The 16143-nt window shown below is 47.1% G+C and overlaps 1 protein-coding gene across 4 annotated transcripts in view; it reads left to right on the plus strand.

Annotated features, from left to right (window-relative positions):
* LOC137652260 (uncharacterized) overlaps positions 1-16143 on the plus strand; it is a 106850-nt gene that overhangs the window by 12342 nt on the left and 78365 nt on the right. For all 4 annotated transcript variants that reach the window (XR_011046231.1, XR_011046232.1, XM_068385528.1 and 1 more), the window contains exon 2: positions 10016-10213. Coding sequence is in view for 2 of the 4 variants with exons in the window: in XM_068385528.1 (XP_068241629.1) it covers positions 10114-10213 (100 nt within the window). In the remaining 2 variants the exon portion in view is untranslated. The remainder of the gene's footprint in view (positions 1-10015; positions 10214-16143) is intronic.

Raw genomic sequence — 16143 nt, forward strand, 5'->3', positions numbered from 1 at the left:
CAGTCCCTATCATGGAGAGTGTACACTTGAGCCCAGCTGTTTGAATTGCAATTCAAACCATAAATCCACTGACAGGAGCTGCGAGATTTATAAGTTTGAAGAAGCAGCCCTCAACAAATCCAGTGTAGAACACATAAGTGTAGGACATGCCAAAAGACTACTGAAAAAACCAAACAGCTATGCAAATGCACTTAAATCAAGAGAAAATATACCACAGGAGACATCGAATCCACATAGTGCTGCCAGTAATTCCCAAAAAGGAAATACATCATCTAATGATAGTAGAGTTTTACGTGACAAGGTAAGCATATTGCCTTCCAAGGCTTTACCACTGTGTATTAAAACTGCAACACTGCCCACTTCTATACAAACTTCATCCCCCATTACCAACAATAGTACTAACCTCTCTCAGGCCATGTCCTTGCCTGATTTGATGGAAGTTCCACCCGAAACAAAGTTACCAGGTGCACCTGTGGTAGGGAAGGTGCAAAAACCTGGTAAATCCTCACCACTGATAAATAGGAAAAGAGAGAGACCTCCATCTCTCTCTCCACTTTCCATTAGAAACGTCAAGGTTATGACATCAAATAAATTTGATGTTTTGTCTGTTGATGTTTCTAATGGACCAGAAGATAAACTGAATAAATCAGAAATTCAAGTTGAGGTCCACCATCCACCTCAACAAATAGATCAAAAGGATACAAAGAAAAACACAAACATAAAACCCATTATAACAAGACCTCTGAAGAAACCTACAGGTAATAATGTTAGATTAAAAACTGCTAATGGGAAGACCTCATCCAAGATGTCTTCCAGAAATAATCCATAGTTTTCTCCTCCATTTTGCAATGGAACTGTCAGGGTTTGAGGGCCAAATATGAAGAACTTAAGCTCCTAATTCATGAGCATTCCCCCATAATTGTATGTCTACAGGAAAGTATGCTTGATTCTAACACTCCTAGTCCTCGAGAGTATGTTAGCTATAGAACACCATATAATCAACAAGCAGGGAGCCATGGCGGAAGTCTTGTATACATTCGTCGAGATGTTCCCCAAATACCTATGTCTATACGTACAACCTTGCAGGCAGTTGTTGTACAAATTGATATAGGGAGAAAATATACAATTTGCTCTCTGTACTTACCTCCAAATGATATTATTTTATATGATGACTTAGCAGAGGTCATTCAACAACTCCCTCAACCATTTCTCTTACTGGGAGATATGAATGGTAGACATCCTTTATGGGGTGATATCCTAGCAAACACAAGGGGCAATATTATCTCATCAATTGTGGAGAATGAGGATGTGGGACTCCTTAATACAGGAGAGCCCACACACTTCCATGTTCAGACAGGTACCTTGTCATGCATTGACCTTTCAATTGCAAGCTCTAACTGTCTTCTTGATTTTGATTGGAGGACATTAGATGATTGGCATACTAGTGATCATGCACCAATCATTATAAACACCAACAATGGTCCACCTTTACAGAGATCGCCACGATGGAATCTTGACAAGGCGGACTGGGAAAAGTTTCGTGAGCTAAGCGAAATTGAGGGGGATGCTGAACAGGTTGAAAATATCGATGATGCCATAGACTTACTGAATGGAACTCTCCATACAGCAGGAGTCAATTCAATTTCCAAAACAACAGGGTTATTCAAACGACGACCAGTCCCGTGGTGGTCTTCAGAACTAACTGCCCTCCACAGAGCCACAAGAAGATCTCTAACACGATTGCGTAGACTCCGAACTGATAAGAATTTAATTATGTACAAGAAATGTAGAGCACAGTTCCGTCATGCCATGAAAGAAGCAAGGCGCCAGTCATGGATGTCTTTTGTTTCCTCCATTAACAGTAGAACACCACCATCTGCTGTGTGGAGGAAAGTAAAAAAGATAGCTGGCAAATTCACCCCCAACCCACCACCAGTGTTGAAGGTGAATGGCCAGTATGTAACCGAAGCAAATGATGTTAGCAATGCCCTGGCTAATCATTTTTCAAATGTATCCAGCAAGTGGGAAGGAGCCCCTGATCACCAGTATAGGAGCACTGAAGAAAAGAAAATTTTAAATTTTGCAACAAGAAGGGAAGAGTCGTATAATTCTCCTTTCACTGAAAGAGAATTTGATTCCGCACTTGCTCATTGCAATGATACAGCCCCTGGACCCGATGGAATTCCATATGCAATGATTAAACATGTACATTTTAATACAAAGCTATTTATTTTAAGTATTATTAATAGAATATGGCATGATCATAGTTACCCAAGTGTTTGGGAACTAGCCATTATTTTAGCCTTTTTAAAACCCGGTAAAGACAAGTTTTTAGCAGCAAACTATCGTCCAATTGCATTGACATCTTGTTTATGTAAAATCATGGAGAAGATGGTCAATGCAAGGCTGTGTGGTACCTTGAAAAGAAAGGTATTTTATCACAGATTCAATGTGGATTCCGAAAAATGCACTCAACGACTGATGTGTTGATACGACTAGAGTCTTCTATTTGTGAAGCCTTTGCTTCCAAACAGCACCATGTTACAGTATTTTTTGACCTTGAAAAGGCATATGATACCACATGGAGATATGGTATTCTTAAAACCATTCATGAATTGGGATTGAGAGGAGAGCTGCCACTATTTATTCAGGCATTTCTTTCACGTAGAGTTTTTCAAGTGAGAGTGGGGGAAACTCTATCAGAGAGTAAGTGCCAGGAAGAAGGAGTTCCTCAGGGTAGTGTGCTGAGTGTAACCCTTTTTGCACTAGCAATTAATGGGATATCCTCAGCCATTCCCCGGGATGTTCTCTCAACATTATTTGTGGATGATCTCTCAATATCATTTGCTGGCACTAAAATGGCATTGGTTGAGAGAAAAATCCAACTCTCTATTGATAAAATTATCCAGTGGGCTGACATGAATGGATTTAAGTTCTTGACAAGTAAAACTACCATTGTCCATTTTTGTCGTATCCGGGGAGTACATCCAGACCCGGATATATACATTAAAGGTCAACAGATACCATGTGCAAGAGAAGCTAAATTTTTAGGTCTGATATTTGATTGTAGGCTTACATGGGTTTCTCACTTAAAAGCATTAAAAGCTAAATGTGTTGAAGCTCTGAATATCTTAAAAGTATTGTCCCATACATCATGGGGGGCAGACCGCAATACTATTTTAAAATTATACAAGGCCTTGATTTTTTCCAAAATTAGTTATGGTTGCGAGGTATATTCTTCAGCCACCTCAAGCCGGTTAAAAATATTAGACTCGATACATCATGCAGGTATTAGATTGTCTACTGGAGCTTTTAAAACGTCGCCTATCCCAAGTCTCCTTGTTGATGCTGGAGAGTTACCTCTAGACCTTTACCGAATGTCTTCCGTTCTTCGGTATTGGTTTAGATTGCAAAGACTCCCTAACTCTCTAGCCTTTCAGACTGCAAGCCTTGTAAGACACGCATCATACTTTGAGTTGCACCCAAAATCTCCTCAACCTTATGGCTTTCGGGTGAAACAATTATTAAATAGTCTGGATATAATTAGAAATAAGGTACTTCCATTCAAGGTATCATCAACGCCCCCATGGAAGTTACCAGAGATATCTTTTTGTAAATATTTTATTGGAGATAAGAAGAATATGTCAGACCTAGAAGCCAGGTCTCTTTTTAATGAACATGTTAAAGAACATAGAGGATCAACTTTTATCTATACTGATGGCTCCAAATCTGATGCTGGCGTTGGATTTGGAGTACATAGTAATGGTTTTAATTGTAGAGGTGCACTTCCTCTGACCGCTTCCATATTTACTGCGGAACTGTATGGCATATTAACCGCTATTGAGAAAATAGCGTTGGAGAAGGAGGGTAATTTTACAATTTTTAGTGATGCAAGGAGTGTCCTTCAAGCTATGGAAGTTTTTAATTCTAATAACCCTCTAGTTTTAAAGATTTTAGAATGGCTTTTTATTATTGGACGGAGAGGTATAACAGTTCAATTTTGTTGGGTTCCAGCACATGTAGGTGTGTCTGGGAATGAGAAGGCAGATTCACTGGCTAAGGAGGCTGCATCCGAGTTGCTGCCAAGAAGGTATCCCATTGCCTGTAATGATTTCTTACCTGACATCAAGAACTTGGTTTGCAATAAATGGCAACAGCAATGGGATAGTCAAGATGGCAATAAAATGCGAGAGATAACAAATGACATATCTCCTTGGAGGTATAATATGATGCCCCGAAAATGGGAGACGTCTCTTTGTCGTCTCCGTATTGGTCACACTCGGTTGACACACGAGTTTCTGCTGAAGGGCCAACACTAACCGTATTGTGATGACTGCTTAGTACCTCTAACAGTAAGGCATTTGTTGACTGAATGCCCCAATTATAACAACTTGCGGAATAGATATTTGTTTGAGGCTCGAGGTGAGGGTGGCAGGTTCATCCTTGCCAAGATTCTTGGAAATGATATGTCCTACCATGCAAGTGGCATTTTTAGATTTATTTCAGAAGCAGGTCTTCTGAAAAATATTTAACTTTTATGACATTCAATTTTTATGATTTTAATTGAATACTATTTAATTTTCATTTTATTTTATTTTTTATTTTTGTATACATAAATTAAATGTTACCGGCGTCAATGACCTTAGATGTCAGGATGCCTGAAAACTTTTAAATCATTCATTCATTCATTCATAGAGAGAGTGTACCTAGGGGTCTTTGACCTTGGGTAACCAGCAAGTGCTGGTCTGGGGGACCTGATCGCGACAGCTTGGAACCTCAAGCTTCCGCTAGTCTTCCCCCCAGTCTCAGACCCCGAGACTCTGGCCAGATGCATTCCGGTGATGGTGGGACAACTTCGACGCCTGCGTCTTCCCTCCTTTTTGTCTGCGGACAATGGGTCTCAACAAGACCAGGTTGTCTGTCAACCTTTCAATGGGAGAGCTCCACTGGGACTATGCGCAGAACGGTTTCTGGACCCTCTGCTTCCCTTGACGGAACTCCCGGGAGAGCTTCTCCCACAGCGCAGACTACTCAAGCAACCACACTGCGACATCTCTCTCGAACCGGGGCGTCGCTTCGGCTTCATGCCTGGAGACACTACGCTTCCTCCTCTAGAAGAGACAACCCGCTACAGTCGCGGTACGGAGGTCGCGTCATCTGCGATAGTCATCCACAGGGGTCTCCCAGGCAAAGTGAAGAGTCTAAGGTGGTTGGTGCCGTGGGAGATATACCTCTTCCCTTGAGGCCTCTTCTCCAGCAATAACGGTCTTATTGCCTTTCAGCGGGAGGAAACTCCTTTCCGCTCTCGGCAATGAAGCCTGTCGCTCATCCTTTCCCTGACCTTCAGGCTTAAAGGAATAACTTTTTCCTGCCCGCTGGATCTATCCTCGCTCATGCGAAGCTACGATCGTCCCTGCCCTAGTCGGAGGAAGACCTCCAACTTGGAGCATGGCTCGGACTTTTAGTCCTTTAAGAGATCTTCTCAGGACCCTTTTACGACAGGCCTCGGATTGTATTCCGCCTTGGGTCTTCTGCTCACTCTGTCCACGGCCAGTGTGTAAGCAATCTTCTTGGTCTCTTACTACCCCCCCCTTTCAAAGGAAGAGGGGAAGGAAACATTCAGGCTCGCTCCTGAGTTGTTGGCTAGACTCAGAATCTGAGGGTCCCGGCCCTTCGGTCCGATTCATTCAAGATTTCGAGTCTCCATTCTGTGTCTGATGTCCCAAGACCTTCTCTTTCTTGCCAGTAAGGAATCGAGAGGTTAGCGCTGGGAACAGCTGCAGTTTGTCCTCGGTTGCAGCCGATTTGGGAACACATGGAGGACATGGGGGGAGAGTCACCAGTATACCTCTTCAGCCCGGACTCAAGGACATTCATCTCAACCTGTCTTCAGACCCTCCCCCGTCACGTCGCCCTACAGCACGATATTGGATACATCGCAACGTCCTTCGCCTTCGAGTAATACTACTCTGTGACGCAGGTGCTACAAGCTGGAGTCTGGAAGCGTCTGATGACCTTCGCAGCCCGCTTCCTGCAGGGCGTGACCCACAGGAGTCTCGATACGTTTTCTATCGCTCTGTGGTGGCTACACAACAGCTGGTCTAACCTCAGGCTCCTTTTTGGACAGGTAGCAGAAGGTTGAGGGCATTGTTATCAGGTTTTAGTCTGCATGAACGAAAGAAGTATGTCTGGCCCTTACTTCTTTCTTCATCATCCCCTCTACGGGGAAGCAGCATCCTGGTCTCTGCATAGCTGACCTCGAACCTCTGCAGGTAAACCATGCTTCCTTGTGTTCCGAGTATTGAGTCAATACTGTCGCGTCCCCCATACCCTGACGAGGTGGTATTGGGAACGTCCTAACCCAGAGTTCCTTCTGGAACTCCAGGTCAACTGCCTAGGACGGGTCACACTTCTTCCTTCACACACAAGCTTACGTAGGCCACATGGTTCCTTGCGGAGCAAGGAACTTGTGAGGTGCAGGGACTCCTTTTCTCGAGTGCGACTCACTCGGATTCTGAGTCCCCGGGTAAAGCCAAAGCCAGTATGGCTGGGGACTTTCCACCCTTCCTAAGGGATAAGTCACCCTTTGTAAATAGCGTGGTTTGTATTTCGGTTACGGAACAAATGACAAATTCGAAGATAATTTGTATTTTTCCTAACCATACAAACCTTAGCTATTTACACATATTTGCCCGCCAGCCCTGTCCCCCAAGACAAGTCCTACCTCTAAGTGAAAGTGAGTATTCACCTGTGTGTGAGGGGGAGGAGGGGTAGCTAGCTACCACTCCCCTACCCCCCCGCTAACTAGCGCGGGGGTAATACACCCTCATTAAATTCTAATGGCTCGCCATTTCAGCTACGCTAAAAGTAATACCCTTTGTAAATAGCTAAGGTTTGTATGGTTAGGAAAAATACAAATTATCTTCGAATTTGTCATTTCCTACCCTTTTGATATGCCTTATGGTTTCTATAATCTCTTTGTCTACAACATCCTGGGTGCCTAATACAAGAAGATCAGATGAATCTTCCATGAATGGATTTCCCATGCCGTCTAATGTATCACACAAGGATTTGACTTGCTTTCTGTATGTTGTCTGTACCCCCTGTTGAGCTTCATGGTGTCTTTGGTCTGAATGCTTTTCCGCCTGTCCCCGGAGTCCTTCCACCACAGTTTTAAACTCATTCACAACTCTTGACACTTCTGGCCCAGCCAACATCCATCTTTGGAGTTGTGCACTGTTTTCAGTTAGGCCCAAAGCACCACCATCTCCTTTAATCTGTTTGTTGTTCTGTTCGTGAGCTTGGTCTAATGGGATGCCGGAAAATGAGTGTTGTGTTTTGTGAACAACAAACTTTCCCTCTGAGAATTCAGCCGCAACCTCAGGATGCATCAAATCTAGGGAAGCCATATCTCTAATATGCAATGCAACCCAACGAGCATAATTTGGGTGGTCAAGTGCAAAGAACCATGGGGCCAGCTTTGTGAGTGCAGCCTTGTACAGATTGAAGTTGCCTTGTCGCAGTGATTGGAGGAAATCCATCAAAGCTAGTTCTAGGTCAAGTGTGATGGACCAGAAGTTATACATAGGGACTTCATTTTCCATTTTCACTCTCCATTGCTCAAAGCTTAGAGGATCTGTGGTGTGGTTTTCTGTTTGGCGACGCTTGTAAGCTCTATCCACGAGAATGTACAAGCTCCCTGCGGTCACCTGGTGGGCATGCCTCGTTCTCATTATATGTGCAGCCTTCAGGAAGGAATCTGCAGTACCTCCTGAGGCTATCTCTGCCTGCACAAGGGTGTTGGTCCATCCAGTTCCTTCCAGCCAGTCTCCAAGAACTTTGAGAAAGGCCAGCTCTATGTGTAAGCCACCAAACATCACTACAACTTGGTTCTCACCGTGAATGTTGGGGTATTACCATTGGAGTTGTTTGGCAATAGCATACAGTGGCTGATCACAGGCAACTACAGGGATCTGAACAGGATTCAGAAAATCTACTGCATTCTTCACAACTTTCATAGTATGGGTAATCATGGAACTTGACTTAGCCTCCTCATAGAACAGTGGGAGCAATGAGCTGATGTCGGAAGGAGTAGGCTGTTCTGTGTGGATCTGATCAGCATGGTATGCTGCCCAGGATGTCTTTAGGTCTGTTGATGACTCCGTTTCAATCTCTTCTTTCACATGTTTCAACCACCTGCAAAATGATTGTATAACAAACAAAATGGTTGTCACTGTAGAATTGTAAGAATTGAGACAGATAACAACAACATTTAGAGCAATTTTTTCAGTATGTTTGACTTATTTCAGAATTTAAATGGGCATTTGCTGGTAAAATATTGTTCTCCTGTACTTATTTTTATTCTCATTGTTTGGAACATCCTTGAAAATATAGGTAAAGACTCCCAAATTGTAACTATACAATGAAAATCGTTCGAATAGCAGCATTTTCCTGAATTTTGGCGGCCATCTTGAAAAAAGCAGCCACATTGGAAAGATATCATATGGGTCTCTATCACATTTCAAAAGGTACATCAAAAGCTAACTTTGTGCAAAATTTGGTGCTTTTAACCGAAAGTGAACGATTCCTCCATATTTTTACCGAAAACGGCTGGACTATTTAATCAACAGGGTGTTGATTATACCAGGAATCAGGATAACTCTAGTGGTTTCCAGTGGCCCTCGTTTCTCTTGTCATCCAGATCTATATGGGTAAGACCGGTTCGTGAAGATTTTGGATCTTCAGGGGGTAGGCTATCAAGCATCTACTCAGAGCAAAAGGCTTTTCACTAGACATTGCACAAGAGGTGTCTGCATATCTGCAACGGTCCTCTGCATCTAACTATAAGAGATAGTGAGCCATCCTCTGTGATCGTTGTTGTAAAAGGGGTTTTCTCTAGTTGGAGTAATTCTAGCGCTGATTGCAGATTTCCTCATCTCCTTTCTAGAAAGAAGCTCCTCTCAGTCGCAGCTGTCAAAGGCTACCACTCAGCCTTGAGTATGGTCTATCTAATGAAGGGCTTACGGTCTATCAAATTTCTTATTCTTGATCGATATTAATGTTTGGCATCATCGTTCAATTAGGTCATAAGATTTTTCCTAGACTTCTCTGCTTCATAGGAGTTGTTTATGCTCATGAGGAGCTTTGAGCATTATTACCCACCATGGGACCTCAGGCCCCAGGAGTGGGACATGACCCATGTCCTCAGTGCTCTTATGCATACCTCATATGAGCCTTTGAGGATTTCATCAGATAGGGAGCTGACTCTGAAGACTGTCCCTTTAATAGCCTTAGCATCGGCAAAGAAAGTCAGTGAGTTACAAGGACACTCTTATTTAGTCACACCCACACAGTTGGGTGGAAGGATGTGTACTTCAATTTTGTGCCACAATTCGTAGCCAAAACCAAGAATCTGTCGGTGAATGATCCCAAGTTTTAGACCTTTTCCATCCCCTCTCACCATGAAGGGCCATGTGGTAATTGAGAAGAGATGCATTTGTGTCGTAGGAGGCTCTGTTGTACTATCTGTAAAGGACTATAACCTCAGGACTGACTGTCAAAGACTTTTTGTTAGCATGGACATGACCAAGAAAGAGGTGTCAAAGAACATTGTCTTTTTCTGACTTAATGCAATGATCCTCAAAGCATTCGCCTCAATTAAAGAGGGGGTTGGGTACCAGAGCTCACACTTATTCAGCACCTTTGCCTTTTGTGTTGTAGTCATCTTGCTCAATTCGGTAGGGGTAGGTTTAAAAGATGATGATTCTTTCTTAGGGCCATTGGAAAAAAGCTCGTAAGCACACAAGATGTTAAAACTACAATGGTAATATTTAAGTTATTGCTTTGTGATAAAATGAACTGATTTTTTGTAATATAAGGATAGAATATTTCATATGAACCCATAAGCTGTATACAGTAGTAATATTTATACATTTTGATAGGTTATGGTGAATAATTATTATTCTTGGGAAATCAGTGTACAGTACTGTATTTGAAACTGGTTATTACTTTACAGGTAATTATAAAAACAAGTGTCCTTTGCTCACATTACACCCTTTAAGAAACCTTGATGATGGGAAAATTTAAAATAAATCAGGATTGTACATAGACCGAATGTATTCTTCAGCCATTTATCACAAACTGAGAAGAAATATGGAAGAATTAGAAAAGGCGGATTGTCATTCAGAAGATGATGCTGGAAAAATATTGAAAGGTATGTCAGTAAGATCTCTTTGTTATATTTGTTAACTTTTATCAATGTTATTTGTAAATATTTTCCTTTCAATACTTCTCTGTTGGAGCTACATAAAATTTTATCACAAATGTTAACTTCTGATTTGCTGGTAAAGTATACAGTACCATAAAAATAAGTCTATTGAATATTAATCTGTCACTTGTTCCTACACAAATGAAAACCTTCACCCTTTAATAGGAGTATGATTTCAGGAAAACTGAAAACTCAGCCGTTTGAATTTATAATGAAGTGTTGGTAGTTACTGGTAGGTGACTTGGAAGCCCCGCCTTCCTGCCAGCTACCTAAGTAGCCACTTTAACTTCAGCCACAAAGAGTAGTTAGGACAAACTCTTGGTGTGACAAATTGGGCTATATTTACTTTTTTTTTGTAGATTGTTATGTGACCGTTGGAATGGAGAATCCATGTGCGGGCAATAGCGTTGCTGTTACAGAACTAACTCGGGGAACATCAGTCAGAGGCTAGGGACTCAGCCCACAATCTTTTCAACTTCTGAAGCTGCTATTATGGAAACTATGGCAATGGCAAACCTCCAAGCAACTACCTGGTTGGACTATTGCTCAGGAACAGTGGCTTACAGTTCTTTGCTTCTTCTCAGAATCTGTCGAATCATGAGAACAAGAAAAATTTTATGGACCCTGTTCTGTCAGGGGTGAAGGTAGATGCCTCTCTAGCCCACTAGTTTGCAAACCAGTGGACCATCTGGGTTCTTGAAAAGAGGGATGTAGTAACAGCCAATTGTTCCAACACAGAGTACTTACCTCGAACTACTTTCTTAGGAGAGTCTGGGAATCTCCTTAATCACTGACCAAGAATTTTGCGTAGTTCCCCCTCTCTCCGCTGCCTCGCAGGGGCGCTCCGGGGCGGAAGAATACTCGTCCTGGGGCGACCCCGGGTCAGCGTGTGGGGTCGCGCTTGTGTCAGTAAGCGTCTGGTCGCGGCATTGATTACATCTCGCCGCTCTCTCTCTCTTATCCCAGCCGATCACCTTGTGTCCCACGTGTTCCTTTGTGTTCTCCTTACCTTGTCCCACGTGTTCCCTTGTGTTCCTTTCTCTTGTGTACCACGTGTTCCCGTTGTGTTCTTCACCTTTCCCTTGTGTGCTTGTGTCGTTTGCGTTCGACTTTACCATGGAATCTCAGCGTCGCTGTTCCGGGCCCCAAGCTGGTAAGTCTTGCGGGGCTTGGCTCTCGACTCCCGAGGGCGACCCACACACCTTGTGCTCCTCGTGTCGGGGGAAGAGGTATTCCCCGGCCTCCACGTGCCCTGAGTGCGAGTCATGGCCGGAGCTTCATTGGACCCTTTACGCAAAGAAGAAGAAGAAGGCTTCTAAGAGGTCGCCGAAGAAGTCAGGTCTTTCTTCACAGCTGATGTCGCCCTCGGCCCAGTCTGAGAGGGGTTCTCCTTCGCCTTCCCCTACCTAAAGTAGGGGACGAGGTAAGTCCGTTTCGGGGAAATGGCCCATTGCCGTCCCACATGAGTCTGATGTCAGGGATTCTGTGAACAAGGGGCCTTTGCAGACAAGTGGGGGGTCTGCTAGTGTGGCGGGAGTGTGTGTGATAGACGAAGGCCTGGTGGCCGCACAACCCGTCTTAAGTGAAGACTCAGTGTGGGAGGGGGCTGAATCAGCGCCCACTCCCACGCCCGAACAGTGTTTTTCAGGTTCAGCGGGTTCCGGGGGTGGCCAGAACAAAGAAAGGGGGCCCACGTGCTCCTCGGACCCCGACTCCATCGTATGGACCGCTCCTAGGATGCCCTTCAGGTCCCCCTTGAGGCGGGAGGAGGAAATCGAGGGTTGGTTCGCCCCTTGACCCATCATCTGTTCACCCCCGGCACCATCGGCCACGCTTCCGCCGGTCTTCATGGAGCCCGTGACCCCGAGTTCCAGACCTAGATTCCCCTGGAGGCTTGTGATAGAGACGGAGGAATCAGCTTCCTCTTATTCTTCGGACGAATTTTCCTACGAGTCCTATTCATCGGACAGTTACAGTGTTCGGGACTCCAGGAGGAAGAGGAAGCATTCCAGAAGGAGATCAAGCCCACGTGACAGCCCACCCAGGAAGAGGGCGAGGTCCTCGAGGAGAGACTTAACGTAGGAAGTTGTCACCGAGGAAGCGGTATGTTACCGTTGTCCGACACCGTCGGGAATCCAGCAGGTCTGTTGCCGCTTCAGCGCCTGCCTCGGTGGCTGCTGGATCCGCTCCCGTTTCCCTGCACAGTGTCTCTTCAGCTCCGCCCGCTCGTCGGGTGCAGCCGTTGGCACACTCTCTGTTACCCCGGCTTAGTAAGTCGGCGGCTCCACTAATGTGTAGGGAACTCCCGCGGGTTAAGCCCAGCGGCACAATCACAGGATCTTTCGTTGCAGCGGTCCCGGCAAAGTTTCGGGATTCGCCGCTGCCATGACCATCAACCAGCGCCATCCGGGTGAGCCCGGGAGGGGGTAGACCCATGACGGCTACCTCCGCTCTGGCGGCTCTACCCGTGACGGAGGCAGCCGGTCCATCACCCAACCAGGAGGGGAGGGAGGCCTCCGCGCCCACGGATCCCTCCGCGTTCGAGGAACCTTGCAACGCGGAGGTACAGTTAGTGGACGAGGCAGTGGACTCAGGTGAGTGCTCTGCGGACGAGGTCTCGTCTTATCGTAAGGTGCTTGCGCTCATCCGATGGCACCATAGGTTGGACGAGCCTCGACCAACAGCTGAACGAACTTGGCTCTCAGGTCTGGGCAGGATGGTAGACAACCCTGTCCAGAAGAAACCGTCTCTGACCCTGCCATTAGCACCCGATGTTGCCATGGGGATGGAGCACGTGGACCTTTACGTGTCAGGACCGAAAAATACTTTGAGGGCACAGAGCTCCTTCAAACTCCTACCGGGTCTCAAGACCCAGAGAAAGTTCTATGTGCCTGACGGTCATCACTCAGGGCCCCGCACGTTGGAGGAAGCGGTCGTTACCCTGAACCAGGGCAACTCGGACGAGCTTAGCCTGAACGCTCCGGTGTTCTTCTCACAAGCGGAGGCCACCATGATGGAGGTCACTGCTCAGGACATCGTAAATGTTACCTCTTGGCTGGATTGATGGGCCTGTACGCTGGCAGGCTTCCAACTCTCGCACGACCTCTCAGTTCCGGACAACCAGGCTCTTCTGCAAGAATAGATCCGCTCGGGGGGCAAGGCGATGAAATTCCTGACTTTCCAGTCCCTTATCCAGATGGCCAACTGGGTTCTGAGGAGAAGAGACACTGTCCTGAATAGATTACCCTGCAGGCTCCCCGAGCGAGAAGCGAAGTTCCTGAGGAACTCTCCCGTCTGGGGTGAAACGGTGTTCCCCCTCCAGACGTTGGCGGAGACGATGGAGAGAGTCGGCAAGCTGAAGGGGTCAACCGAGCCCAGGCAGCAGTTGCCAAGGTGACCCCCTGTGAGGAGACCTCCAGCGGACGGGGCCTACCCGCCTACGCCTCCGGCTAGGCAGGAGGCTTCCACCTCTTCGTGGCACCAGTGTCCTCGGCCCTCCAGGAGTAGTGGTGCTCAACCTCAAGCTGCCTATAGACCCAAGTTCTCAGGGTCAAGGAGAGGCCGGTCAAACCGCCTCCCTAGAAGGAGATAGGGAGAGAGGCCCCCTACACCTTCCTATGCCCCTGGTGGGGGTATGCCTCAAACATTATTGGCAAGCATGGCGGGACAACGGGGCGGACCCATGGACGGTGACTGTTCTCGGGGAGGGATGCAGGATTCCATTCCTGTCAGAGCCGCCTCCGTTGATCCCTGAACACTGAGCGGGATGGTTGGCTCCCAACGACTCGGTGAGGAAAACAGCACTGCAGGCAGAGGTGGAGGCTATGCTGAGCAAAGGAGCCCTGCAACCCGTACACGAGCCGTCACCGGGCTTCTACAGCAGGCTCTTCCTGGTGGAGAAGGCGACGGGAGGTTGGAGACCACTAATCGACCTCTCGACATTGAACAAGTTCATCAGGAAAACCTCCTTCAAGATGGACATGCTGAAGGCGGTGATGGCAGCCTTGAGAAAAGGGGATTTTATGATGTCCCTGGATCTCAAGGATGCCTACTTTCAGATTCCCGTTCACCCCTCCAGCAGGAAGTTCCTCAGAGTAAAGTGGGGCTCCCAGACTCTTCAATTCAGGACCCTCTGCTTCGGTCTGTCGACAGCCCCTCAAGTCTTCACGAGAGTCTTCGCCCTTGTCTCGACCTGGGCACACAAGCAGGACATCAGACTGATCAGGTACCTCGATGATTGGTTGCCGCTTTAGCCTCAGAGGTAGCCTTAAAGGATCAAGGCATTTGCCTGATGAATCTATGCAAGGAGCCCGGGATAACAAGCAATCTCGAAAAATCGCAGCTAGTCCCCACCACCAGGATGATGTACCTGGGGATGGTGTTAGATTCCTAGCTGGTGAGAGCCTTCCCTTCCCAGGAGAGGCTAGACAACCTGGACCAGGTGATTCGACCGTTCCTAGCCGGTATGCCGATGAGAGCCAAGGATTGGCAGAGATTAGTGGGTCACCTAGTCTCGTTGGAGAAGTTGGTTCCTCAGGGCAGGCTCAAACTCAGACCGGTTCAATGGAACCTGAAAGACCTCTGGTCAGTGGGAGAGTCCCCGCAAAAGATAGTCCCGGTGTCCCATTCCTCCAAGGATGCTCTCCTCTGGTGGTCCGACAGAAGCCATACGTTGAAAGGAATTCCGTTCAGCTCCCCTCCTTCGGAGATGCTGCTCTTCACGGACGCATTGAAGGAGGGGTGGGGAGCTCACCTCCTCGAGGAAACAGCGGAGGGGAAATGGTCAGTGGAGGAAAAGGCCCGGCACATCAATCTTCTGGAGCTCATGGCAGTACAGAGGGCATTGGTAAGTTTCGTCCATCTCCTCCGGGGGAACTCGGTAGCCCTCATGTGCGACAACGCCACGGTCGTAGCGTACATCAAGAAGCAGGGAGGATTAAGGTCAAGGGAGTTGTGCGACCTCACGGCTCTAGTCCTAGAGTGGGCCGAAAGGAACGACATTCTCCTAACGGCCAGATTCATCCCCGGAAAAAGGATCGTCCTGGCGGACGGACTAAGCAGGACAGGCTAAGTAGCTAAGTAGTAGGGTCGGAATGGTCCCTTCACCCCCAAGTGGCACAGGAAGTCCTCCGTCGTTGGGGCTCCCCAGTGATAGACATATTCACCACAATGCTCAACGCAAAGCTCCCCGTATTCTGCTCCCCAGTACCAGATCCAACGGCAGCCTTCGAGGACGCCTTCCAGCACCCTTGGGACAACCTCGACGTCTACGCCTTTCCCCCCTCCGGGATAATCAGACAGGTTCTCAACAGGCTAAGACAGTCAAAGTCCACAGAGATGAATTTGGTAGCGCCCTGGTGGCCGGAGAGGGAGTGGTTCGTGGATCTTCAGGACCTAGCCACCCTTCCTTCGTGGCCCTTACCGGCAAGAGAAGACCTGCTAAGTCAACCGCACTTCCAAAGGGTGCACGAAAACCCTCATGGGCTAAGGCTACACGCGTGGAGGTTATCAAGTGCCTGTCAAGGAAGGAGGGCTTCTCGGACAAAACAGCGGATAGGATGTCGGAGTATCTGCGAAAGTCTTCTTGCGTTGTGTACCAGGCGAAATGGGCATCCTTTGTCAAGTGGGGTGCCACTCAGAATCTGCGGCCCTTAGACGCTTCGGTCCACAATATCGCGGACTTCCTAGTACACTTGAGGGATGACCTAGGAGTCTCCATTCCAACCATCAAGGGAGTTCGAGCGGCCCTGGGCCAGGTGTTCCAACTCAAGGGCTTCAACCTGGGCACCTCGCATCATATCTCTATGCTCATCAGGAGCTTTGAGCAAACTTGTGACCCCCGCACCTCGAGGGTCCCCCAGTGGGATGTAGCCAAG

The sequence above is a fragment of the Palaemon carinicauda genome, chromosome 13 (genome assembly GCF_036898095.1).
Source record: "Palaemon carinicauda isolate YSFRI2023 chromosome 13, ASM3689809v2, whole genome shotgun sequence".
In the NCBI taxonomy this organism is placed as follows: domain Eukaryota; kingdom Metazoa; phylum Arthropoda; class Malacostraca; order Decapoda; family Palaemonidae; genus Palaemon; species Palaemon carinicauda.